Genomic DNA, 24,054 nt, shown 5'->3' with positions numbered 1-24,054 from the left:
GGGCCAGATCCTGCAGCTGCCCAGCTCCCCCCCCAGCCCCTCCAGGACCAATTGCAATGATCACAGCAGATAAAGCAGCATCTCAGTGATGTTTCTGTTACACCCAGGGTGTAATTTTCTCCCGAGCTTTGAGCATCTCTCCAGAAATCTGCTCATCTGGTACAAATCAACCTGGCTGCAACGACGGCAGGATGAACCGAGGTGGAGCGCCGGTCTCTCCCCTCACGGTACTTCTCCACACCAGGTTACGAAAAGCAGCTTGCAAAACACAACATCGCTAGCAGGCTACAAAAAGTGAGGGAGCTCTTCATTTACTAATGAATCAGCCATTTGTGCAAAAGCATTTCAGCCAGTCCCACTTAAAACCGCCTGCTCCCAGAAACACAATCTCTCCCACCAAAGTTAGCCGCCCAGTTTGCCACGGTTGCTGGTTACGCTGAAATCTTGAGAAGACTCCATCCGCACCAGCCTGGGAGCGGTGATTTGCAAGCACCTGTGCAGCCAAGCTGAAGGTGGAAAGCTCCGGGGAATGGGGAAGCAGTGGCAGCACGGGGGCGATGGGGTGCACCAGGGCCAGGCCCTCCTGCACATCCATCCCAGTACAGGGCACCGACGGACACCGGGAGCTCACAGCACCGGCAAGAGCATCGTGAGAGCCAGGGTTGTAGTAAAAAGAACAAGTGTTGGCAGCCAGATCTGGTAGCACACCAGAACACAAGTATTTCTGTTATAATACGGGTAATGGAGGACGTGTGATCACACCTTCCCTCACCAACTTCGCACCCCTCTGACATATGTTAGGGTGAGATTTACATCAGTACCTGGATTTGGGAAAAAAAGATATCTAAAGACATCAGAAATGTGCTTTTCAGCTCTGGAAAAGACAGGATGCTTTAATACAGAAACAAGAATCACTTATGATTACCGGGAGGTATTCGGCTTGAGCAAAGAGAAGGGCACAGTGCAGTCGGGGTTTGCACAGAACATAAAAGGGCTTTAAACGAAATGAGGGGAGACTTGGATTAAACGTAAGGAAAAAAAATATTCACCGTGAGGGTGACGAGGCACTGAACAGGCTGCCCAGAGGAGCTGTGGCTGCCCCATTCCTGGCAGTGCCCACAGCCAGGCTGGATGGGGCTTGGGCCGCCTGGGCTGGGGAAGGAATTAGGTGCTCTTTAAGGTTCCTGCCAACCCATCCCACCCTGTGATCCTGTTATCTCTCCCTTAGGGGCGCTGGTAGGGACAGCGCAGCCCCACGTGTGCCACAAGCAGGGCGCTGCTGGCAGCACCTGCCCCGCGGTGCCATAAATCGTGCTGCAGCAGCCAAAGCTGCTCGTGGCCCACGGGGACAGCACCTCAGCTGCGCTCCTTCCACCCACTGCCGGGAGCTACGGGGGAAAATCAGCACGTTTACCTCAGCCAAACGCTCGCGGTGCGTTTATTTTTTCTGCCCGCTTGTGCCAGACTCTGCTGCCTTCTGCTCAGTCCCTACTTGGGCCATTATTTCCTGCTGACCCCAAGTTTTTGTTGTACAGCAAATCACACACGTGCCAGAGTTCCTCATTCATACCCATATCGGCTAGATTTAATAAATAAATTTGACTGCGAGACAGAAGTTTGTTTCTCCCTGCTGAAGGATGCTGCTGGCCCATTTTCCCTGGGAGCACAGGAATTCCTGCGGCCACAATGTCTGCAAGGATTTGTAGAACCTTTCTGGCTAAAAAAATGGGTAAGTGCGTCTTGTTAGGGACTCACTAAGTTCGCTGCAGGGCATCTCAGAGGACGCCACAGTGATGGAGATGCCACTAACAGGAATTAACATCAGAAAATACACGTGAATGCAGATATTCACTTTGTTTTCTTCCTAATGCAGCAGCAAGAGTGCTAGGATCCCTGGGAGAGCTAAGTAGAGATGTTAGTGTGGCAAGTAGGGCCACAAAGTCATCTGCTTGTATTCTCCTATTTTCATTTAGTAATCTAAGTTCAATGAAGACTAAATACAGAAACTGAAGGCAGGACCCTGCTCCTAGGTGAAAGCTTACCCTGTCCAGGGGAGACCCCTGTACCTCTGGTTCCTCCCATCCAGCCTGAGACCTGTAGCTTCATGCACTGACCCCAGTTTCCAAACACAGCTGATTTTGGCACTACAAAGCTCACCCAGCTTGGCTTTTGCAACAGTTAATCTTGATTTTCCATCCCCAGGTGCCTCACGATGAGCCCGTACTTGATGGGCTCGGGGCAGCGAACCTGCCTCGGGACGGGGCCAGGAGAGGGGCCCAGGCATGTCTGAGAGGAGCCGCGCTGCCGGGGCACCCTGCTGCCAGGGCAGGTTGTGCCTCCCCCGCTTGTATTTCTCCTATAAATCACGTAATTAAAAATAGTAGTAAAAAAATATTAATGAAAAAATCAGCACGGACCCTGGGTCTGATTTCCCACCAGCAAGGTAGCATCACACACCCGAGCGCACCGCGAACAACCTCTGCCGTCACCCTGGTCTCCGCAGCAGGATGCTCTCCGCACCCCTTCCCTGGCAGTTCTGCCCCATTTCTGTCACCTGCGGTGAATCCCCCGCCCTGCAACGAGCCCTGGCTGCTTGGGCTGTGTGCTGGCGCCTCTCACCCACAGGGGAGCTATGGAAAGCAGCCCCGGGAGCTTCAAAGTGGCACAGGGAAGCACCAACGCGGGCATTTGCTCCTTACCACATCACCACTGGGCTTGTGGAGCAGCCCCAGGGCAGAGAAAAGAGACACAAACATGGGAAAAAAAAAAAGGTTTTGAAATGGGAAAAACGATGGTTATTTGCTAGGAGTTAAGCGCTGTGCCTGATTGGGGCTGGCCAGACTGCACGGCGTGCCTGACACCTCCAGAGCAGCGCGTGGGTTGGGGTGAAAAGGGCTCCTGCAGCGAGACTCCGGCCAGCTAGAAGAGGCGCTGTGCTCCGAACTGCCAGCCGGCTTTGTGAGCGGCAGGCACCACGGCGGCGATTCCGAAATATTTTTCTGGCATGCAAGATACAAACGGCACCATTGTGCGATTCGGTTTTGATCCCGTTCCTGCTGGAAGCGATTCTGTAACCGGAGATTTAGCGGCACGAACCCGCGTGGGAACAGGCTCAGACCCCCGCAGCGTGCACAGCGCACACACGGGGAAGCTTTGCTCACCCCACGCAGCCGAGCGCCCGCACCCGTGCAGGCTGTGCCATCACCCCGCTGCCTGCTTGGGAAGGAGAGCTCCTCACAAGATGCCCTCACCTGCTGGCCCACCACGCATCCCCAGCAGGTGGGAACGGGGGCGGGATGACCTGTTTTGTGCTGGAAACCAGACAAAGCTTCTATGGCTCTCCCTCTATCCGAGCACAAATAAAAGGCCATTTGCACGCGGCTGCACAGGACCGGCCGGGGCTGGCTGCGGCTCAGCTGCTCCCTCCCCGGGAGCTGCCCGGGGCCGTGGCACCAGCAGCTGCCCTCTTTCTCCGAGGACACGGAGTCTCCAGGATCTCAGCTGTCCCAGTCCCAGGAGGCAGACGTAGAGGAACCTCCCTCCAGTGGAGCGGCACAAGATTTCTGTGCTCTGAAAGCTGCCTTGCCCCTCGTTCCGGCTCCACGGGCCCCAGACTGAGATTTCTGATCCCAAAACAGAGTCAGCGGCAAAAGCTCTGAACAAGGAGGCACGCAGCAGAAGCTGAGTGGGATTATCAGCCAGTGCAAGGTTAATACTACCTAAAACTTCCTTAGATGTTACCTGCTTCTGCTCCTGGGCAGCGGCATGTTCCACTGCAAGGCTTCTGCCTCGCCTTCAGACAGATCACACTGAAGCCAGCTCCTCGTGGCTTCCTCGTGATGTACCATTGCTTTGATCCTTGGGACTCTATATTATCATCAAAACTGTGCTTTCTGTTAAAAAAAATGCCTCCAACCCACCAAAACCAGATCAAAACAAGCTCTTGCACGTGCTTGATTTTTCCAGCTGTGAGCAAAACTGTTGACTCCCAGATACATAAAACACAATTACCATGTTTTACTTAGGCTACACCTAATTCTTTGCAGGGTCAAATCACAAAGATATATTTCTTTCCAGAATCAAAGCAAAAGTACCAGCCCTCATGGTTGCATTACAGCTCAGTGAGTCAAGATTCAAAATGGAAAAAAGTCAATTTGGGGGTGTGTGGGGGGGATTATTACACTGGGACTCAGCATAAGGAGCAAGAGGCAACTGATGCAGAGTACGGATTTGCTTTGGACACCTATTTCCATTGCTAGCGAACAAGGGAGGAGAGGGATGCAGTGCTGGCGAGGTGCAGCATCTCTCCAGGGACACTGGAGCAGCACCCAGAGAGCAAGAAATGAAAGAGAAGCAAGATGCAAGTCTTATTTTTACTAGATGAAAAACGTCCCTCTCCCCTCCCTTTGGGAATCAGACACGTCCAATCTGCTCGGCTGGCCTCCTGCCAGCAGGACTATTAAAGACTGACGTTTCGATGGTACGCAAGCCTCTTCAGCCCCAATTGCTTTCGTGCCGCAGAGCCGGCGGGGACTCGCTGCACCCCGGGGGCCAGATGGATGGAGCGGGGCTGGGGGAGCCACGGGGCCGCCCCCGCAGCCAGCACAGCGGTTATCTGCCTCGGAAAGGGGGCGTCACATCCAGGCCAAGCCTCCTTGATCTGCTGAGAGGAATAAGGCAAATAAAGTTCACGGCGAGGGAGCCGGCGATGCTTTCGCGTGACCTTTGGTTACTGCGGGGAGAGGACGCGGACGGACGAAGGGGAGCGGGGCAGCACGGGGCCGGGCGTGAGTCCGGGCTGGTGGTGTCAGGGGGCAGGTTCCTAGGGGAGGTGGGCAGGAACACGCTGCGTGCAGAAAGCCTGCTTCCAACACAGGGCTTCCAAAGGACTTTCTAATGCACGTATGGATGCGTTTGTATGTATATATACGCACATACACACGTGTATCACATATATCACTTTGGGGGAGTGATGCTTCACGCTAGTGCTGCTGGTGCTCCTACAGAGATGTCTCATGCTCCTGCACTGTGTTCCTGAGCAAACTCCTCCTCACCAAGGACCTGGTGCCCGAGCGGCACAGCTCCTCCGCAGCACCCCGCACAGCACCGCACTGCTGGGGACGTCGCCGGTGGCAGCGCCCAGTCCCGCCGTGCCACCAGCCTCCTCGCACCCAGCGCCAAAGGACAGGCGCAGACAAAGGACACCAATCTCCAGGCAACCCGCAGGAGCGGCACTGGCCTCCCGCTCCCGGCCCTGCTGAGAAATGCATTTGCATTGAAACGCATTTGCAAGACACAAGGTCCTTGCAACCATCCGCTAAAAAGGGAAAAACGCTAACAAGGGGCTCAATGTCCTGACAGGCCAATTTTACAGAAGGAGCACAATAATCACAGCATAAACAGAAGTATTTAAAGTATCTAAAATATCTACAGCATACCAGTCACTTGCCAAGAGAAATTACTCGATGAATAATTCAGAGGCTGTGTGGAGATCTTACTTTACACGCCCGTAACGCCGCAGAGAGCAAAGCCCACCGCCAGCCAGCAGCGCCCCGCGGCCTCGTCCCTCTGTGTCGGTGCCACCTATTTGCCACCAACGCCAAACCTACCCCGGAAAGCTTCGTCCTCCACTGCTCACCTCCCCGCCGCGCTCGGGAACAGCTCACAGATGGGAACCGGCCTAAAAATACGTCTGGCACCGCGAGCGGCCCGGCGCAGCGGTGCTCTGGAGCCACCGCGACTGACGCGTACAGGAAGGCTGAGGCCGCGATGCTGGTCCCAATCCGCCACCGCTCTGACGGGGAAGCACTAGGAAGCCCTGCGAATATTTCAAGATTCCCACCAGAAGGGGAAAGCTCATCGGCTCAGAGCTCTTGCCTCTCAAGCCTACCAGACCCGAAGGCACGGCGAGGAAGCAGCTTGCCTCCCTGCTGAAGTGCCCTCCGCCTCATCGCGCAGCGACGTGCTGCAGCCACAGGGCTCTGCCGGCCAGGCCGAGAGCCCCAACCTGGGCTTTCAGGGGACAAAGCTCAGCGGTGCCTGGCCTGTTTCTGTCCCCATCACAATGTCCTGACCCTCTTGTGCCAGCGCAGCGGCTGCGCGCTCACCCCACGCGGGCTCAGGCGGCTCCCCCCAACCCGGCCAGGACAAACACAAACCCAAAAGCTGGGTGTGTTTCTGGCTCCTTGGTCTCCTGCCTGCGCTCGGGGCAAACACCAGAAATCCTCACCCGTAATTTCACTGGGTGAAATTGCACCCCATAGCTCATCTGCTCCCTCTCAGCACCGTGGAGGTGCCAGGGGCAGGGGCACCTGGAAGAGCTGGCGGTGCCAATGGGTCCCGTGGGGGTTTGCTGGGGCTCGCGCTGCCACGTCCTGCCTGCAGCCCCTGTTTGGTGCGGGGCCGTCTCCTGTCCCGGCACCGCACCGCATGCTGCTCCTGCCAGGGCTGGCCTTCAGTCCTGGAAGCCGCTTCCAGAGAGTCTGCAAACCCTCCCTGAGCACCCCAGTTGTTTGTAAATCCTGTTTCTTGTGAAGGAGACTTGTTTTGCTTTTTATTTTTGAGTGGCATTGATGCTTGATTGTCCTGCATGCTACATGGTGCTTGGATGCCACATGGCAGGCAGAGAACAAACAGCTTAAATAATTGCATAAAAATAGTTATCTGGGGCAGAGCACAAAGAGAAGCACTGAATAGGGAGGGAAAAGCCTTCTGCACCCGCGGCAGGCAGCTCTGCAGAGCAGGGAAGACGGAGGTGGCTCTCTGCACACAGCCTGACGGCTCACTGCCAGGAGAAGTTTTGCTATTCGCCTGCAAACATCGACTGGATTTAAGCAAACCTTAGCGCTGCCTTTAGAGGCCACGTTCCAGCTAAGGACCTCAGTAAGCCGAATTGTTTCCCAGCACGGCGCAGGGCACTGCACAGGCTCACGGGCTCCAGCTGCAGCACCCATCACGCGGCTGCCCTGGGGACGTTCAGCTCCAGACCTTGCTAATTCCTACTTCAGTGCTCCGGTTTCTTTGTTTTTAATGAAGAGCTCACCTTTAATTGCTGGGTGGAGGCTGTAATTTGCAGCAGTGCTGTTTACCTCAGCCGCACCCACATTTCCAAGTCTAACCCAGGGGCATCACTTCTGTGCTCCTGCAGACCCCGCTCCCCGTGGCCGGACCCTCACGATCGGCATGTGTGAGGCTGGCAGCAGTGACACGAGGGGTGAAGGGAGGCCAGGAGGCAGGAGCTGGCTCGGGCTGCTCTCCTGGCGTGTGCTCTGCTTGCACAGGGGCTGGGGGATCCAAACCTGCTGGATGTGCCACGGGGCTCCCCCCCCACAGGTGGGTGCTCTCCTCCGCCTTACAGAGACATCCTCCTGCCCCCCAGGCACCAGCTGACAGCATTTTCTGAATCCCAAAATAAGTGCCCTGCATGGCCACCACGCTATATTTGGGCAAGTATGGCAGCCCTGGCAGCACAGCACCCAAAGTGACGCAGAAACCTAAACAGGCTTCCAACAAAAGACCTTCTGTGACGCTGAAGGGAGCGCAATGGCATGCTCGGCGTTAGTCCTGCAGGGGATGGAGACGGGCAGAAGTGTTTTGTACAGCGCTTCCCAGCGAGGCGTGAGCCTCACTGTCAGCTCAGTCTGCACTGAAACTGACTCCTAATTTCGTGTCTCCTTCTGTAATACCGAAAGTCCTGTAGGAAGCCCGTGCAGAAGGGCTCAGCTGAGCTGCAGCCGTGAAGCGCGGTCACCTGCATGCTCCCGGAGCTGGGCTTGGGGCTGCCCGTAGGATGCTGCCCGCGCCCACTGTGCCGCAGAGCTGCACCTGCTGCTGCAGGAGACCTGCCATATAATAGCTCAGCACAGCGCTTATTATCAGGAGCAATGCTCTTTAAGCCAATATTACAGCTACAAGAGCTCCCGAACTGACCGACCTGCCAACACAGTAAGGACAGACGCACATGGACAGACCGAAAGCCCCCATGCGTTGTGCCAAGCGGGCAACCACGAAGCCAGCGCCGTGGCTGTCACTGGAACCCGAAGCTGGAAAACTACACTGAAAATGGCAGCTTAAAAAAGTAACAGTCGTGTCATGATCCAACTATAATAAATACAGTTGTATCCTTCCCAGTAAGCCGTCTATAATTAGAACAGGTTAATTACCAACCAAGTGCCCTGCAAATTGCAGAGCTTTCTGAAGGGCCCTGTGTGTGCACAGGGGAAGGAGCAAAGACCCCAAAGCGCACCCAAAGAGAGGAGGGTTGCATCCTGCCCCCGTGCTTGTGCAACAGGAGTGCTGGAACCATGCCAGCTTTATCCCAAACCAACCAGCAGCTGGAGGTGGCTTTGCAAGTCACGCAGACCTCCTCTGGCAACCCGGCAGTGGAGGAAGGGGCAAGAAAACAAGGCTTAAGGGAGTCACTTGCCAAAAGACCCGAAGGCAAGCAACTGGCAGACGGGGAGGCTCTGCAACACCACGGCTGGGGCAGGTAGGAGGAGCGGGCACGGCACGGCCTCGCCTGCTGCACGGAGCTGCTGCATCCTGCCCGCCTGCCTGGGCCCCTCGCCAGCCCCCGCGGGCATCACCACCACCACACAGTGCCTGCAACCAGCCAGAGCTTCTCGAAATAATCTCTGCATGGTTTCTGCACAGGAGGGTATCACGGTGCCATTAAAGGAACATTGCCTTGGTTCCTCTCTTGCGCGCGAGGTCAGTAAAAACTGGCCGTTCTCTGTAGAAATTGCCACTGCGTTAGGTAGTGCTCTCACTGCGCCATAAAACGGCAAATAACCGGGTCTGGGCAGGTTTTGAGGATGCCCTGCAGCTGCACACAGGCACGGCAGTGGTACCGTCCCGCCACGCTGTAATCCTCCAGGAGCAGAGGGGGCCCTCTGCCCTCCAGGAACATCCCCAAGCCCCTGGCAGCAGCCTCCTCACATCCCCAGCCCGTCCCCATCGCCACATCGATGGCAGGCACCAGGGGCAGGCACACACCAAAGCAACGCAGCAAGGGGTATCTCACTTCCACAGGTAAGGTTTGCACGTTCTGTGCTTAACCTCCAGGGAGCACCCCAATGACCCCGCACGTTGGCAGGCTTCTCAGATGGGGCGCACACACGTTTGTGTGCTTGAAGGCAGTGTGAAGCCTCAGCATTTTGTTATGGATCATGCATAAATTTAACACTTTCAGCCCGCGGTCCCTACAAAGCTTTGGCAAAGACACACGTCACCACCTGCACCAGGAGGTCCCGGCTAGCTTCCCCCACAGCCAGGCCAGCACGGACAGACCCACAGCCAGCAACGAGCGACACAGAGAGCCTGCCTTGAACTCAGGGTGGTAACAACTCAATGCACACACAGCCTAGAAACACGCAGGGTGTCAGACACAATGAAACAAGCTCGCTGGTCTCCTGCTATTCAAAGCAAGCCCTGACGCCCGCGCTGGGGCCAGGAGCTTTGGGGAATAAAGCCCAAACCGATGGCTCCAGCTGAGCCCTCCCAGGCAGCCCCAGGAACCAGCACCCCCATGTTAAATGACCTTGTCCCCAGCACGTGGCCGGGGCAGCGCTGCACCCACGAGGTGCTCTGAGGCGCAGGGCTGGAGCCCTGGGCTGGATGGAGAAGCCACCGCTGCTCCTGCGGCTGCAGCTCCCAGCCCGCACGGGGCTGTGAAATTCAACCAGGGCTGGGGCTGCAGCTTTTTCCCCCTCTAAGGCTCTTAGGAACATCTGAGAAAACAGGAAGCTGCAAAAGCCACAAACCCTTTTGGCCACTTGTGCTTCATCCCCATCCTGCTGGCAGCACCACCGGGCTCTCCCCCGGAGCAGCCCCGAGCAGCGCAGCCCAAAGCACCGCTTCCAGCAGCAGCAGCAGCGCCCGCTCCCTCTCCGCAGCCCATTTTTGGTTTTGCTCAGCCCCATTTTTGTGGTTTTGTTTTGCTCAGCACCCAGAGCTCCGCGTACCCCAAACCAAGCAGGGGCTTCCCCCATGCTGCTTGCAGCCCCTCGGGGTGCTCGCAGGGCCGGAGCCAGCTACACGTAGAGCCGACACGTCGCGACCAAGCAGCAGCAGCAGCAACAACAGCAGACTCACCAGCGGCAGCAGGCCGGCCGTCCTTCGCTCCCTTCCCAGGCAGTCAGCTCATGGTTGGGGCTGCCACCGCCAGCGCGCCCGTACACGTACTTGTTGAAGAACTGCTGACTCCAGGACGTCCCACCCCCTTCCCATCTGCAAACTGCCGAAAGAAGTTAAGCTTGGCTAATATCAGCTTAGTCCGTATTAGCGCGGCGGCAGCGCCCGCCTGTAACCCTTGAGGCACTGGAGGTCTGGAGCTGGGATCCTCAGCCCGGCTGCGGGAGGGTGCGCGGAGCTCGCCCGCTGCAAGGCTCCCCCCCGGTGCTGGGGGCTGCGGGGTTTGGACACGTCCATTTGTCAGACCTCCCAAAAGCTTTACGGCTCCTAGCGGAATCCAGGCAAGGTTTTTGGGTGTAAAACTACAAAGCCTTCCTGCGAGTGCTTGGTTTAAAATGAAAAGCAGCATCCTTTTTTTTTTTTTTTTTTAGTTTCTCTGAGAAATCCCATCACAAAATGAATTTTTACAGTGCCTGACAATGTTGAAGTCTGTGCTGCCAGTCCTAGTCCACTAAATTAAAGACTTCAGAGCCATAGTAGAATAAATGTGAACCACATGAATCAATAAAACAGTAAGGGAATATAACTATGGCCAACATATTAAGCACAAAGCAAAAAACAGCATCTGAGACCCAAACAGGTTCTGTTATGTTACGCTGATAACAAAAGAAAAGCTTCACAATTCACCAAGACTGCCTCTCTGCAGAGTTCTCAAAGAACTCCAAGCATTCATGAATGAAGGGGCACAGATATTTAATGAGATTTTGGGCAAGCAAGTCAAACATCATGCGTTCGGTTCGGCTGTGGCTATTCTGCAATCAGGCTTAATTTATCAAATTGCCAGAGCAAGGCTGGGAGTGCCAGCCTAAATGGCCTGCTGGTGTAAATCAGCATCACATCGCTGCCTTCATGGGAGCTCAGCAATTTTCACCAGCTCCGGTCCTTGCCCCTCGTTCCTTATGAGCTACAGCCGGACAGGAGTTTGTAGTCAAACAGCTCAGGTTGTGAGCAGCCCCATCGTTTTCCACCAAGCGATTTATGGAGCAGAGCAATCAGGAGAGTGTTTTAGGGCAATACGGTTGTCTTCCCTTTTTCGGATGGGCCACTGAGGAAAGCTCGCAGTTCACCCAAACACGGGGTTTGCTGTGGGAGCTGATGGTGCTGGAGCTCAGAGGCCAAGGGCCTGCTGTAGGCACGTTAGTGGGACCCGGCTGAGCAGGGCGCTGAGCACTGGGGCTGAGCACCGGCCCCGGTCAGGCAGCCAGAGCTGCAGAGTGCTTGGAGCTTCAAACCAGGAGCCAGACAGCTTCTGCTCCTGTAGAAGCTGCCAAAAGCTGGCCGTCACCTTAGCAAGTTAAGTAGCAGGGGTGTCTGTACTCTGCAGGTACAAAGGAAATAAGACTTCACCTCTTGTGCTGATTACTGCTCAGGGTAAAGCTCAGAGAGATCCAACTACCAGTAAAATCAATGGAAAGGCTTCAAAGGACTGTTATGTGTTTTGGCTGACACCCGACCTGTCCAGAAAAAAAATAAATAAATAAAAAGTGATATCATTAAGTCCCAGTGCTTTTAGTGCTCGTGACTGAACACAACATGAAAGAGAAGTATTGTTGGAGAGAGAAACCTATTGAATTTCTCTACGTTTTTACACTTTATCAAAGTTAATGGGAAATACAGATTAAGGTTGAGTTTTGAACCAAGCGATGCTTATGGCCAGGAGGATGCAGCGCTGACCGAGCAGCTAACCGAGGCTGCACACCAGGAAACCACAGCCAGAGTTGCAGCCGCTGCTCCTTTCATCCCACACAGCACTTTGAGACGATGAGGATAACCCCCCAGTATCTGCTACTTGGTCTTTCAGGACGTTCCTCTAGCCCAGAGCAATAGCTTCGGTTCCTGAGCACAAACCTGCCAACAGCACTGGAGATTCCTTAAGGCCCATCCACGGAAAATGCTGCCCTGACCATGAAGTAAGTGCAGAAAACAGCTGCTGATTATAATAACGACAGTCATGTCAAACTGGGAGACTGCCACTTTATGTTTTGCTATTTTGCAGGCTCTTTTTCCTTCCTATGACTTCTGGTCAGACATCATGCTTGTATTGATTATGCAGTATGTATTTCTGACCACTTACAAAGAGCAGCAGGAAGGAAAAACACTGAACAGAGGATCAATTCAATAATGAGGGGTGCTAATATGAGCCTACCAGACCAGTGTTTCTGACTCTTCTCCTACCAGCCCTCAGTTTCCTTACACTGCAACGGTGCTGACGAGTGGCAAGGGAAAAAAATAAACCCACGATGATGGTTTGGTTGCTGATGCAGCTCTCCCCAGCTGCCACCCAAGGAAAATCTTCCAGGCACCCAGAAGTGGAGCCTCCATTTTGCGGCTGAGCACGGTGGGCACGGCACGGATCCTGCCCTGGTGCACGGGGCTGCTGCCCAGCACCGCACTGGGAGGTGAGGGAAAAGGGTGCGTGGGCATCACCACAAGGGAGGCTTTTGAGAAATCTGTGGCTGGGCTGTGCTCGGAGGTGTTCCTGGATACCCAAAATTAAATACTTCGCTGAAATGATCGCTTTTCTTTTGGTAGTAATAGCAGGCGGTTTTACTGTTTGAATGTTTTAAAACACTCGGTTTACATTTCAGGATCTTTGCTGTTGATTTAGTTTGGGGAGATTATTTAAACTTTAATTTAAACAGCAATTAGTCTAGCTGTGGTTTTGTTTCTAGTCAGTTCTGCTTTCCGATTTTCACACCCCGGAGCATGCCCTAGGTTTGCCTTCCTGATATGAGTGCAACTTGCTTTTATCCAAACGCTCCTATTTTCACAGATATTTTCAAGTCATCCGGAAGACATTTCAGTTCGTGCCGATTTCGGCAGACTCTCCCCAAATCTCTACAGATGCACACAGGCGAATTTACAATTCAGAGACACGGGGGAGTTCTGCAACCTCCTTGCTGCCGGGCTCTTCCCCTTCACCAGCACTTTCCCCTTTCCAGCCTTCACAGCCTCCTTTCTGGGATGTTTTAAGATGTCTCTCTCTCTGACATCGCTGTTTCTTGCCCTCCTTGCTCTGCCCAGAGCAAGGCTTCAAAGAGTTAAGGCGGAGGGGGGGGCCTCACCCTCAGCCCCTTCCTCTGTCTCAATGGCTGGGAGCTTTTGCCTTTTCAAATGTGTTTAACCAAATAAAGTGAATAGAGGATATGCAAATGCCTTTTCCCAAGCGAAACACAGGCCCGAATTGTTGCTGGCAGGTCACAGCATCACACCACCCTCAGCAGCCTCTCAGCTGAAGGGATTTGCTTGGCCTCTGCGGCCGCCGGGAGCGGCAGCCAGGAGGAGGCCGCGCACAAACCCCGCTTTGAGGCAGCTCCAGACGAAGGCCGGGGCACCACGCAGCGCCGAGGTCACTGGGGATCGCTCACCCCGCGTCCCCAGCTGGCCCCTGACCCCGTCCCGCCACGGCCAAACAGAGGCCGGGGCCAAAAATGAAATTGTTTCATAAAACCGCCCCAGCGCCCACGGCGGCGACGTGGGGTGTGCCGGGGAGGGGCCCTCCAACGGCACCGAATGGGCGCGATGGAAGTCGCTTCGTGAAGCTTTCGTGTTCGTCAGGCTGCCGGTACAAGGCAGGCGACCCTTCACAAGCAGCCAGCAGGAGTTATGAGAACATTTTGCAGAATAAAAGCGACCTTGCATGAGCTCATCTCCAGTTACAAATAACGGTTTTGCCTAAAACTGAACTTTACTGGACATACAAGCTAAAACATATTTAGAATTTCAAGAGGGATTCTGATGTCTTTTTTTTTCCATCATTAAAAGCAATCTTCAAAAGATATCTAAATAATGTTCTTTCTAGTTGTTATACCTAAATACTGGTCTGTGCAAAATTCTGCAAAAAAAACAAAAAAAAGACGTTGATCATTCACATCATTTGTTATTTCAGTGCAAACATAGCTCAGACTAAGTCATTTAAATCAACAAAATAATGGTTTGCTCTCTTCCTAGATATGTTTCCAAAGGAGAGGAAAAAAAAGAAAGAAGGCATTAATCAGCTTGGTCATGTCAGCACGCCAGCCAAATGGATGCACCGCAGCTCTCGCGTGGTGCCACCTAGCAGCCACGGGCGACACGATGTGGCTGTCCCATCCCATCCCATCCCAGGCAGGGCCTCCATCCCCAACCACATCAGGGGTTTGATATTTTTTTTCGAATTTTCCAAACAGGAGCGCTGCTAGGGCTGCAAGACCCCCGCAGTCATCGGTCTCGACTCTCCGCTTAGTGGCAGCAGCACCCGCCCTGCCGGTGGAGCCGATCCGAAGGGTTCGGCAGCCTGGGAGAGGAGCTGGCCGTTGCTCTGGAGGCCACGGGGAGACCCTGGCGCATCCTCCCCTGGGGCAACTCGGCCCCCCACGGCTCCCCAGGGGAAGCAAAGGCCACTTCAGCCCCTTCTCCTCTCAGCCAGGAAAAAGCACAGTGGCTTGGCTCGCCCAGCCCAGGGAAGAAAGGCTGCGAGGCTTTCCATCCAACAAACCCCATCCTTTCCAAAGGGTAAAGCTGTCCGGAGGAGGGGGCCCAGCCCCAGGAGCCGGCAGGATGAGGACAGAGCTGCCACAGGGACAATGGTCTCAGAGAGGAGGTTGGGAAGGAAACACTGGGGAAAACAAATGGATCGGCTCAGCCACCGCTCTGGCACCCAGCGAGGCAGCATCTGGACTGGTCACAAGCAAAACTGGGTTGAAGCTTAGATTTCAGTGTCTAGAACAGTTGCTCTGCCGGGCAGGGACTGTTGGTCCCTGTGCCGAACGACACCACTGGCCCGAGGGAGAAAAGCCAAATAATGAAACCCAGACATCCCTGGGTCGCCTTGACCTCACCGAGGCCAACCCACCTTACACTGATTTTGCAGTGTTACTTAGCAGTAGTGAAGTGGAAACTGCTTCCCTGTGGTGTGGCCTGTCTTCAGATTGTATCTACACCACAGCAGCCACACGGTTGAGCAAATGGAAATGTGAGCTGCATTCTTGCAACACCATCGCACAGAGATCTAGATGTAAAAAAACTTTTCTTCCCTTCGCTGGGGTTTTCCCGATGAGATGGTGTTTTCCACTGAACGATACGTTTCTTTGAGAAGCTTCCTGTGGTGCAAAGGAAGATGGGCTTGGACAAGATGGCTGGATTTATCTTCTTTCCACGTTTCGGAAAGCGGTGCACCACACGGGGGGCAAGACTGACAAGCACCCTGCTGGCTAACAGCCCCCACCGAGCAGGGGTTGCATTTTGAGACGGACTGGATTTTCCAAGGCACCTGCTACACCCCGCAGCAGCATCACTGCCCGTAAAACCCCGCGGGTGGGCAAAGCGCGGCCCCGGAGCTCGGTGACCAGCGCCGGGCCCTGCGGGATGAGCAGGGGCACGGCTGCCCACGCGGCTCCGAAGTTCTCTCCGGGCTAAAAATCCCCACTCGTCCTCCCTGCCTTACCCTCCTCATCACCAGCCACCAAGATTTCCATCGCGCAGTCTCCAGTCCAAAGGTTAAACAATTTTATCTATATACAGAGCGTATGGAACAAACAAAAAGCCAGAATTCCTCCTTCCTCTGGCCTCCCCTGGCCTCACCTCCTTCCCCACTGGCCGCGGGTCACCTTGAAGGCTCTGTGACAATGTTTACAGTGAGAGGAGGATTCGACACAGTGAGCGACTTGTCATCAGTAAGCGCTGATAGCACGCGATGGCAATCAATCCGAGCCCAGCAAAACATCTACCTGTGTCACGCTGTAGGGAAACAACGCTCAGTTCCTCGGAGGCTCCAGAAGAAGGATTTGCAAGGACTCGGAATCAGCACGCCTGGAAAGAAAAGTCCCTTGGGAGCCAGGCTGGGCTCACAGCAAGCTACAGGACAGCTCAGAAAGAAGCGTGAGGAATCCAACTCTTAAGGTGGGGTTTTGTGGATTTGAGAGAGAAAATTCGAGCATATTAATCCACAGCACAAAGCCAGGTGCTCTCTGGCACACCTTACTCCGCTGCATCTGACCTGCTCCCAGGGTCAGAGAGCATCTGGGTTCACAGGCACTGCCAGCCCTTGTTCAGAGGGAGAGGAGGAGTGAGGCCGAAGCAGTTTGGACACCAGGACCTTCTCCGGAGGGCCGAGGGCAGCAGCAGAGCACAGAGCACATCGCTCCCCACGCGCCCGCTGCCTGCAGCCCTGCACAAACGGCACCAGGGGCCTGCAGGGCTTTGGCTTCGCTCAGCAGCGCGAGGGACATAAAGAGCAGCCATGAGAAAACCTCATTACTTGTATTGATCCACCGCCAAAGGAGCGCATGCAGAGCACTTAAAAATAAAAATTGTATTAATAGATGCTCTTCTTTCTTCTTCCTTGATGATAAAAAAAGAAGGTGATTAAGCCGATCGTTTTGTTTGGGTCTGCGTGGAGGACTAATCTAGCAAAGCCGAGAGGAAAGCCACGGGAACAGAGCCGTGCTCGGTGCCATGCAGCCAGCGCAGAGGTGTGTGCCTGTGTCCTGCCACTTCTCTCTCTTGCCCTGACCTGCCGCCAGGTCGCTGCAGGCACTGCTTGAAATGGTGTACTGTGGAGGAAGGAAGATGCTGATATTCCTCTCAAATTCCTCATAGAAATGTAATAAACAGGAAAGGTTTAAACCCAGTGGTGCTCTGCAGCGTTTGGTGACGCGAAAACCACGGCAGTTGTACCCTTACTGGTGCGATGTGGTATTTCTTTGTCCCTGGCTTGCTCCCAAGTCAGCTTTCCTACATCCACGGGTATTCAGTTAATTCAGCTTACCATCTGTCTTCAAAGCTTTTCTCCTCTTTTCATTACTTGGAAATATTTGTTATATCCATGGTAGAGTGAAGACAAAAATCAAATCAATGTCCAGATTAGTCCAGAGCAGCAGAGAAAAATTGCTGTGCGCTGCCTTCCCCCCGCAAGCAGGCAGAGAAATCCAGAAACATTTCCTCTTTCCTTTTGATGGTATCTAGCAACTCTTCAAATGGAAAAGTAATAGAGAGATGGAGAATAAAAGCAACTAAATATATCCCATCAAATGACAGAGGGTTTGCCTCCCCTGTAGCAGCCAGCACTCCATGGGTTGGTCTGAGCAGCCCTGGGCATCTGCTCTGTTTCCCACACAAAGCAGAGCAGGAAACATTCCTTACCCCAGGACCTACATTTCAGGGCATCCTCAAGGACTCCGGAGTCACAGTGCAAGAACCGGATTTAGAAGCGGGACCGTACAAGTCTCTTGCAGCGCCACATTAACCTTCTGCTTCCTTCGCAAACACACACTGACAAATATTTTGGGATGTAGCGGCGGTGACAGGGCAGAGCCTCCTCCTCGTGCCTCCACAGGTCCCGCTTGACCAGCAGGAGCCAGGGGAGCACAGGGCCCCCCTTCGTGCTGAGCGGCGGGGCTGGCGCAGGGATGCAGTCGCATGAAGTGAGGAGGGAAGAAAAGAGCGGGGAAGTCTCTGGGATTCCCTATTTTTACTCAAGGGGAGAGGAGCAGGGGACTCAGCTGTAACCTCATCATGCTTCAGCCAAACCAGCCCCAGGTGCAGCTCCCTGGGGCAGAGGTTGTTGTTGGGTTTGTTTGCTCTTTTGCCAAGCCAGGTAACAGAGCTCGTCTGCGCATTAGGAAACGGCTGTCTTTGTCCTTCTCTGACTTACACATTATTTCACTGAGGTGAGCATTACAGACCCATCCTCAACTACTCAAAAGCCTTGTAAAGATGCAAGAAATTCACTTAAAATAACCTAGAGTGCTGGGCTGGGCTGTGATGGCCACCCAAGAGCACCTCGCTCAGCAAATCGGCACAGCCACCGCGTTTCCTTGGCAGCACGGAGCGGTGCCTACGGGATGGAGTCACCAGAAGACTGAGACCACGAGCAAGAGCAGCAGCCAGAGCATGCAGCTGAGCAAACGTGGCACTGCCGGGTCGGATGGGGCCCCCCTGGGCCAACAGGATCTGTCTCCCTTAGGTGACTTGTGCTGTGTCTACCAGAGGCAATAGCAACACACCTGTCTTCCAAGGACACCTATTCTGTAGATCACAACATTAGGCTGAAGTCCCCACCCACACTAAAATCAAATGGGAAAAGAATTAAGGGAGGCCATGAGCCAGGGCAGTGCCCGAATGGACGAACGCTTTGGGACAGCAGGAGACGTGAGGGAGACGCGTTGGGATGCAGCAGAGCGAGCACCGAGACGGGAGGCACGGGGACGCGCTGGGATCGATGCTGCAGGGTGCACGCGGAGGCCTGGGAGCAGGTGCTGGCCCACGAGACGCGTCCCCAGCCCGCCCCGCTCTCCTCCTGTTGTCATAAACAAGCCTGCCGGAGCCGGTAATGGAGCTCCGAACAGTCCCTGGGGCCCTGGGCCCAAAATACTGTAACAAACACTTGCCTTGCAGCCTCCCAGCCGAGTCCTGCTTTCTGATTCACCCATCTAATTCCCTTTGGGCAAAATTAGCGCTGCATGAGTTTTGCCACAGCTCGAAAGCAGCTGATTCAAGCTGCTGATATAAGCAGCTGTAAGCCCACCGACTTTATGGGAGCTGCCAGGATATTTTCAAAGACAAAATGCAGGCCAGCGATACTAGGGTCCCTATTTTTTCCAGGGTGAAACATCCCTTTTCAGAGTCAGAAGCAGCAAGCAGACATGCACATAAACAATCGCTGTATGTTTTCCATTCTTGGTGCTACCCAGCAGAATATTTACCTAATAATGCGAAGACGCTGTCTTTAAAAATCATTTTCCCTTTTGTACTTCTTCCCCTTGGTAGTCTGCTTGTTTAGAGGAAAGCTGTTGGACAAAGGGGAAACAGCACGGGCATTGAACCTCACCTTCCCTTGGAAAAGGCACTCCCAGATTCAAAGCACCCAAACCTGAGTGCAGCAGACCGCTTAAAGCCGAACCCCTTAACGCCTGACAGAGAACCACCTATCTCAGACCTGCAGTCGTTTTCTAGCCCAGACACGCTTCGAAGCACCGTTGCCTGCCCACAGACAATGGGATTTGAATCCAGCCCCCTTGCCCAGCGGGTACAGCGCACGAGCATGCACGCGCATCCACGAGCACACGGACACAGCCACGAGCACACGCACCCACGGGAGCACACCCACGCACGCTGCCCTATTTCCCAGCCCCACTCCAAATAAATCACCGGACCGAGCACCCCTCTGCAGGCAGCCCAGGGACATAAATCTGGGGGCTGCTGGGTGGGGATGAAGCAGGGAGCCCGGCCGAGCCCCCGTCGCGCTTCCCCAGCCCCGGAGCCACCCCCCCCACCCCACCCCAAGCAGCGCGCAGCCCCCCGCGAGGATGTCGCGACAGCCCGGCCCTGTCGCGATAGCGGCGGGGGCACTCACCCAGCAGCAGGCAGCCGGAGCCGGCGGAGCCCAGCAGCGGGCCGAGCATGCCTGCGGCGCTCCCCGCTCCGCGCACTGCGGCGCGCTCACTGCGCAGCGCAGCGCGGCCCGGCCCGGCGCGCTCCCCCGGCACAGGGCGGTATTTTTAGCAGCCCCCCCTCCTTCTCTTTCTCCTCCTCCTCCTCCTCTCCCCATCCCGGCGAACCCTCCGGCTTCGTCTTGCCAAGGCTGAGGCTGCCGGGCCGGAGCATCCCTTCCCTGCCCGAACGCGCAAAGAGCATCAGGGGAGGGGAGAGGAAGGGGGGGGAAATTTCGCCATGGCTGGTGCTTCCCCCTCCTGGGCCGAGGGAATCTCAGCTGCACAGGAGCGGTCCTGAAAGCCCTGCCCAGCAGAAAGAGCGAAATACCTCCAGCTCCAGTGCCTAGGAGACGGCTGAGCATCGCCCCAGATATTCTAACGCCTTAAAACGCAGGGAACGGCTGTGCACGAACGGAGATAAAACGCACTAGTGATGGCAAATAACGCGAGGGGGGTGCGGGGAGACAGCAGATTTATGTTCTTATGGATTCCACCTTTTCCCCAACAAGCTGGTAGTAGAAAATTAATCTGGGCTCCATGGTAGGAGAAAGGCTTTGCAGAAGAAGGCTTTACAACGGCTGCACCAGCAGTGACTCCAGTGTTACGTCCCCTGGTAATCACAGCACCAGGGGGGTAAAAGTGGGTCAGGAACGGCACGGAGAAGAACACGCACCATAGCCTTGTTCTTCGGCCTTCTGAGCGCCTAACATGGCAGATCTGCAAGGCAGGCAGAACTGCTTGCTCAAAGCTGTGATGTGCAGCTGCTTAACTCTTCGTGAGCACGTAGCAAGGTACACCAAGGAAATCCCTGCACGTATGAGGAATTAGCACTTGTTCAGCACTGATTATAGCTGTCCAGGGCAGACACTTCCTTTTGAAGATAAAAACCTTTGATTTTCTTTAAGGTGAGAATGGAGCTGACATAAGTGAAGAATTTCCATCTGAAGGGAGAAGACACTTTTCAAGGGTGGTTTCTGATTCACTGTGAAAAGGACTTTAAAAAAAATCCTGCATACGAAAGACTAAACTGATGTCACTTGCATTGGTGTCACCACTGCCCACTCTTGAAACCTGTTAGGAAATTGCTACATCCAATTGCTCAAGTAAAGTGGGCTTCCAAGATCTTTGGTCTCAAAGCAAAAAGACATCATTAAGCGTGCTAACAAGTGCATTGGGAACTGAAGACAACTGTATCTGTTTCCTCAGACTACAGGTCTCATGGTAAACATTGCTGCAGACTGCAACAATTGTGACTTCAGTTACACCTGGTGTCAAAATCAAACAAAACAGCTATAAAACTGGACATGGAAAATCATCTCTACTGCTAAACAGTCTATTTTAATTAAGAGCTTTTGTCTAGCCTCTTGCTGATATCTTATTTCTAGATAAGGAAGAACGTTTTCTACCCCACTTTGTACCTTCCTCCCTGCAGCAAGTTTTGTGTGCTTGAAGACTGACAGCACATCTTGTTTTCAGCAAGCAACCAAAATCCCACAGCCACTATGTCTGAAAAAGCCCAGACTTCCCCCAAACCACCAGTGTCATTTGCTGAGCCCTGCTTCTAGCTAATGGAAGTTCGCAGGAGCCCAGAAATGGCAACACTGGAGCTGATGGATAGGACAAATTAAGTCATCCTAATCCCATGGGATCCTTTGGCTTTTCAGGCAATGAATCTTTTAAATACTACTACTTTAGGGAAGTGGAGGGAGCAGTAGGAACTGGTTGAAGTCCACCAGCTCTCAGAACTCCACTAAGCTTCACAGCAAAGAGATTTGCGCATACAGTCGTACACTGGGTCCTGAAAACTCCTTTCCTCCTCCTAGCAGAGAAGTGAGGATCACTGACACAACAGCTACCACCTGGACCTCCGGGCACCCACAGGGTGTCCGCCTGTGCCCTGCAAGGAAGAGCTCTCCTGACCTCATCAGTTCCCGCAGCAGCTCCTCCGATCTCTATGTAAATTTAAAAAAAACTGGTGACATCCTGTGTTTCACCACAAGCTTCCTGCCTCTGTGCGCGTAAACCCTCTTCTAATTCTTGACTTATATTTTAAGCCTTTAGTAGATTTCTGCTTCTCTGTACACTAGATCCCAGGGCAAACTTAGCCCAACTGATCACAAGGTCTATCTGAGGTCATTTTCAAAAGTTGCTCACACCCCCGTAGCAGCCCATTTTAGTGCTCTCACTCATCGTGTCCCTCATTGGGATGATAGCAATGGAGATTTTGTTTCTAGAGGTGTCAGTGACAGACACCTGTCATGATGCCGAAATTTTCCGCAGTGAGAAGTCACTCAATCTTACTCAGAACTCATGAGTCACAGAAGTGTCCAAAATTGCTACAACACCACAGAGCCGTCTCTCTGCAGCAGAGGCCATACCTTACACCATCAGGAGATTTAAACCAGTAACAGACCAACAACAATCTTCTTAATATCCACACCAGAGAGCAACATCAGAAAAGATCAACCAGGGCCTTTGTGCTTACATTCCTCCCTAAACTATGTTAAGTTTTCAAATTCATTCCAAAACCTGTCACTACCAGAAGATCCTTCTACTCTGTTCCATCACAGCTTGGTCTGGGTTGTAGAAAATATAAACTATGCCAAATCCCTGTGAATAAACAAATTCAAAGTGCTTCCTACTTGTTCACACAATTAGGTGCAACAACATTAGTCTAAAAGAGAAGATATCATCTATTTCTTATTTTTTGATACTCTTCTGTGCCCGTTCAATAATCTGATGTAATTTAGTTGCCCCCAAGTAAAGTTAATACAAAAAAGCTTCTTAGAAAGTGTTCCATTCTGATAAGTTTTGTTTTTAAAGACGTGTAATATTTCAAGCTGTAACTTGTTAAATTTCTATTTCAGGTTTTTCAGTCTCTCCTCATCCCCAACCAGCTGGTAAATAGTTACTATGGCAGCACCTAATGCAGTGACTCAGCACTCCCCCACATTTCAGTATCAGCTGTCTGCCCTTCTGGTTTCTTGTGATGGTAATCATGCCCTCTTTTCTGTATCATTGCAGAATTATGAGATCATGTTGCCCTTGTATAATTCAACATTCGTTGAGGCAATCAATGCAAGAATCTGCTAAGTAAAGATGCTATTCAGGATGCTATTTCAGCTTCCCTTTTCTGTTGGTTCAAAAGATGTTTGACGGTATTCCAATCATGTCTCAGTGTTTCTCTGGAGCTTTATATCACCCCTTGCCAAGCAAGCTAGTCTAATATCAAGCCATAAGATGCCCTGCTCCAAAATGTCCCAGATTTATTAAGTAGAAACTCCCTCTCCTTTTGTTGCTGTTCGGACCTCCCTGCTTTCTGTTCCTGGGCAGGGACTTTTTTTCCCTCCCCCTTCATTTACCTTGGTTTGCAAGGTGGTTTTTACACCTTGTTTTCACCTTGATCCATTGTCTGTTTTTTATTGGTGAACTGGTCAGCCAGTTCACATTATTACTGGCAGGGCTACTGCTCACATGAAGAGGGAAGCCACAGATTTTAATCTATACCTTAAAGCAAACTGTGGAGAAGAGGAATCCACAACATCACCCAATTTTGCCATATCTAAAAGCATGAGAAGGCTTTTGTGAGTCAATTCAGGAACAAGTCATTTTGTTAACAGGGGAACCCGAAAAGCCTGTAGCTTTCCATCTTATGATCACCTCCTCCCCGAGCTAGAAAGGTGTGAACCATCTCATCATGTCTTTTCTTGAAGTTGAGATATTTGCTTTACCTCCACCTGCTACCAATGACACAGGTGAGTCTACATCGGCTGGCTCAGGACCTCATCCGAGCCCGTTGCTTGGCTTCTACTTTCTAGAACTACGCCTCACAGACTTTCTGGGGGAAAAAAACAAAAAACAATACACGTACCTGTGGAAAGGGCTACAGCACTTTCCTGCTGGGCTCGCTGAATCGCCGACAGCTTCGGCTCCCCCCGCGGCGCAGGAGCCGCCCCCCGCCGCTGCAGCACCACGGACAGCGGCAGCGCCCGGCCCCGCGCCCACCCCGGGGCTCGGCTCTGCCCCCCTCTGCTGCTCCCGCTCCTGGGCCCGGCCCTTCTCCAGCCGGTTTTCCTTCCCACCTGTGGAAGAGAGTACGGCTGAGCCCCTGCTGCGTTGACCCGCGGTCACCTCGTACGGAGGGATTTGGGCAGAGCTGGAGAGCGGCACAGGGTTGGGGCGGGCAGATGGTGCGTTTGCTACGGGCACAGCACGCGGAGCTGTGCTAGTTGGCAGCCCGAGTCAGGGAGAAGCGATGGGATTAACAGAGCAGTAACTCTGTTTTGTATACCATAGCCAAAAGAACAGCACAAAGTGCTGCTAAAAGCTATATAACCACACTGTATGGTGCCAACTGCCCTTATTTTTGTGACCTTGAACATTTAAGAAGAGCATTTTTGCTAGATGAAGAGATAAGATCAGCCCCTTGAACTCAAATGTAAATCATCCC

General features: G+C 53.3%; 1 protein-coding gene and 1 long non-coding RNA gene across 3 annotated transcripts in view; both read right to left on the bottom strand.

Annotated features, from left to right (window-relative positions):
• Positions 1 to 20,529, bottom strand: part of ACSL6 (acyl-CoA synthetase long chain family member 6) — a 50,904-nt gene extending 30,375 nt beyond the window's left edge. The window contains exon 1 of one of the 2 annotated variants that reach the window (XM_083799242.1): positions 19,526 to 20,529. In XM_083799242.1, coding sequence (XP_083655368.1) covers positions 19,526 to 19,574 — 49 coding nt within the window. In that variant the 5' untranslated portion in view covers positions 19,575 to 20,529. The remainder of the gene's footprint in view (positions 1 to 19,525) is intronic. The other variant, XM_083799243.1, reaches the window with a different exon arrangement.
• A 27-nt stretch (positions 20,530 to 20,556) lies between these two features.
• The window catches only part of LOC310881702, a 41,686-nt gene continuing 38,188 nt past the window's right edge, over positions 20,557 to 24,054 (bottom strand). Inside the window, exons 5-6 of the long non-coding RNA XR_014572510.1 lie at positions 23,476 to 23,686; positions 20,557 to 20,869 (exon numbers count right to left, since the gene is read on the bottom strand). This is a non-coding gene — a long non-coding RNA (uncharacterized lncRNA). The remainder of the gene's footprint in view (positions 20,870 to 23,475; positions 23,687 to 24,054) is intronic.

Source organism: Anser anser (genome assembly GCF_964211835.1).
Source record: "Anser anser genome assembly, chromosome: 14".
NCBI classification, from domain to species: Eukaryota; Metazoa; Chordata; class Aves; order Anseriformes; family Anatidae; genus Anser; species Anser anser.
Note: the sequence above shows the minus strand (reverse complement) of the source record. Positions and strands in the feature narration are given on the sequence as shown.